The sequence below is a fragment of the Propithecus coquereli genome, unplaced genomic scaffold, assembly GCF_000956105.1.
Source record: "Propithecus coquereli isolate 6110/MARCELLA unplaced genomic scaffold, Pcoq_1.0 Scaffold158, whole genome shotgun sequence".
Taxonomy (NCBI): Eukaryota; Metazoa; Chordata; class Mammalia; order Primates; family Indriidae; genus Propithecus; species Propithecus coquereli.
Genome location: NW_012140302.1, coordinates 181074 through 184058, shown reverse-complemented (window position 1 = coordinate 184058; position 2985 = coordinate 181074). Strand labels below are relative to the sequence as shown.

Here is a 2985-nt window from a genome sequence, read left to right as displayed (position 1 = left end):
GTGTATGGGAGATTGCGCATAAGTTATATGCCAATACTAAGCCATTTTATATAAGGAACTTGAGCATCTGCAGGTTTTGGTATCCAAGGTGGCTCCTGGAACCAATCCCCCACAGATACTGAGGGGCGACTGTATGTCTTGTCTCTCAACTAGATTGTAAGCTCCTTGGGGGCAGGGACCTTGTCTTACACGGTAACACCTTACTTATTGGGAATAGCTGTCTGGTAGCACCACCAGTCTGGAGCACACCAAGACACAGGAAGTAAGCAACTCTCCCCCACGCCCCCCCAAAAAGGCTTTGAATAATTAAAATATAGGCTGCTGCAAAGTCTACAGATTTTATTCCTAGGAGAGTCTCTTAGCCCTCACTCAGAACTTACTCATATTTAGATGTGATTCTAAAACTGTGTGGTGTTTGGTTTCAAAATAAAATGTAAAGGGAAGAACTACTTTAAGTGTGCACACTGATGATGATGATAATGATGTGATACCAACAGCTTGATAGAGAGTGAGGAGGCAAATGATAAGATGAAGACACTGAACTCAAAAAGTGTCATCTAGGGTCACCGAGTGTGGCAGCCAATCTCCCTGCCTGCTGCTTGTTCTTAGTCACTTAGTTCTTAGTCACTTCTTAATGCATTAAGAAAAGCTCAAAATAATGTTTGGTGGACATAGTTTAGAAGTGTAAGAAAATATTAAATGTAATGATTATTAGTCAATACAATAAAAATACTGCGTGTAAATATTATGCTAGCTAGACCAAACCTTTATTTTTACCTAGAGATCTAACTTAAAACCAGCTAGACAGAATTTCTGGAATCTTTATTTCTCTCTTATTTTCTGTATTTCCTGTAAAATAATTTATGTGAAAAACATTTGAAAGTACAAGACAAATATAAGTGGCACTTTTATTAATTGGGATTTCTGTTTTTCTAGGACTCCTTCTAATGGAACCGAAGGGCTGACACCCCGGAGTGGAACAACTCCCAAACCAGTTACTAACTCCACCCCAGGTAGAACTCCTCTTCGAGACAAGTTAAACATTAATCCTGAGGATGGAATGGCAGACTACAGTGATCCCACTTATGTGAAGCAGATGGTAAGTGTCAGTTCCCTTTTCATACTAAAAAAAAATTTTCCCCTGTGTCAGTGCATATCACATATCCTTTAAGAATCTGTGCACCAATGGATGCCAGAAAAGGAAAAGTATTTGTAAGACTTAATGAGAAGGGGGAACCTTTTGGGCTCAAAAAACTTACTTTTTCTTATGCTTAATATGTTTAAGAATATTGATGCTGAAAGTAATGCTCCTTGTATCTCTTTTGATTTTAATTCTTATCATTTATTAATACTTTCCTTTCTTGAATGATATATTTAATTTTTTCTTTCCATTTCTATAAATAAAATTTTGAGTTTCAAATGCCTCATAAATTAGATTTTGAGACTTGAATTACTCTGTTCGCTTCATACATTTAGAAGGACAGTCTAGATCTTAAAGCCAAGTTAATTTGATGCTCCTTATTTCAGTGAAGCTTTCTTTTGTATGTTTTGTAGAGTGGTACAGAAAGCTAATTATGAAAGTTACAGTTTTTGCTTCTGCCCGTTATTATTTTTATTACTTCACTGTTGGGCCTTATTATCTGATGACACAAATCGTGAATTTTTTTAAATGAAGTTTTAAATGAAGTTTCAATGATAATTGACTGGTCTTCGGTTCACAAATTAATTTTAACTTCATGTGTTGATTTGGTTAATTCATATATATTTTTAATGCCCAAATTGATATCAACTAATGCCAACTCTTAAGAACCTAATGTGTGCAAAGCATACATCTGAACAATTTAGGGAATCTAAAGTTGAATAAAGATGTCCTGTGTTCTAAAGAAGTTTATATTCTGGGGATATTGGCAGTACTGAGCTAAGACTGAAAATCATTGTAGTATTAGAACAGAATGAGCCTTTTGAGTAATATCAGCATGCTTAGGGTGGTTAATGAAAGGACTAAGTGCATTTTTGGGTATCAGGAAAGGCTTCATTGAAGAGATATACTCAGAAGGAGGGTGAGGGCTGTCCCAGATGGAAGCCACGATATGAGTAAGCATGGAAGATGTTTTGGATATAGCAACTCTTCTGGTTCTCGCACCTGTCATGGGTGTAAGGAATAGTGGGAAATGAGGCTGGAAAGGTGAGCCACAGATGTACTGGGGAAATCCCTGGGTACCAGGCAGTTTCTCTGGGACATACAGACTCCTTTTCTTTTATCTACTTATACTTTAGTATTTCCATTAAAAATAAACACATAATTTTGGGCATCTTTCAGATTAAGGTTTATTATTCAAAGGATAAACTAACTTTTGAACCTGTTCTTTTCAATTGCTATTAAATTCCAGTGTCAGAAATGTATCCCTTCAGATGAAAATCCTAGTGGTCTTTTTTCTGCCCCTGCCCCAAACCTTCTATTGGAATATCCCGGAGTGTCTTCATTGATCACTAGTCAAAGTTTATGATTGGTCTTAATGTAGGGAAGATAGGGAAATAGAAAGTAAACAGAAAACTTGACTTAGCTCTGAAGTCAGGGATCATATTTCTAGAATTAATATTAGGCTAATTATTTTTTAGAGACTCATAATATTGGTTGAATATTTTAATGTGTGTGAATTGAGAAGGACCAATTCTTTTCTACAGGAAAGAGAATCTCGCGAACATCTCCGTTTAGGATTGTTGGGTCTTCCTGCCCCTAAGAATGATTTTGAAATTGTTCTACCAGAAAATGCTGAGAAGGAGCTGGAAGACCGTGAAGCAGATGATACTTACGTTGAAGATGCTGCTGATGTGGATGCTCGAAAGCAGGTGGGTAACTGTGCTAGAAAGAAGTGTGAGTTTGAATGTGTCAGTAGGCTTAAAAAATGAAAAACGGCTATTAAATGTCTCAAGATCTCCACTTAAAAGTTTTTTCAATATTTAAAAAAAATTACCGTAAGGTAA

General features: G+C 36.3%; 1 protein-coding gene across 1 annotated transcript in view; it reads left to right on the top strand.

The window, feature by feature from the left end:
- Window positions 1–2985, top strand: part of CDC5L (cell division cycle 5-like) — a 78868-nt gene that overhangs the window by 40800 nt on the left and 35083 nt on the right. The window contains exons 9-10 of the mRNA XM_012640788.1: window positions 937–1099; window positions 2686–2850. Coding sequence (XP_012496242.1) covers window positions 937–1099; window positions 2686–2850 — 328 coding nt within the window. The remainder of the gene's footprint in view (window positions 1–936; window positions 1100–2685; window positions 2851–2985) is intronic.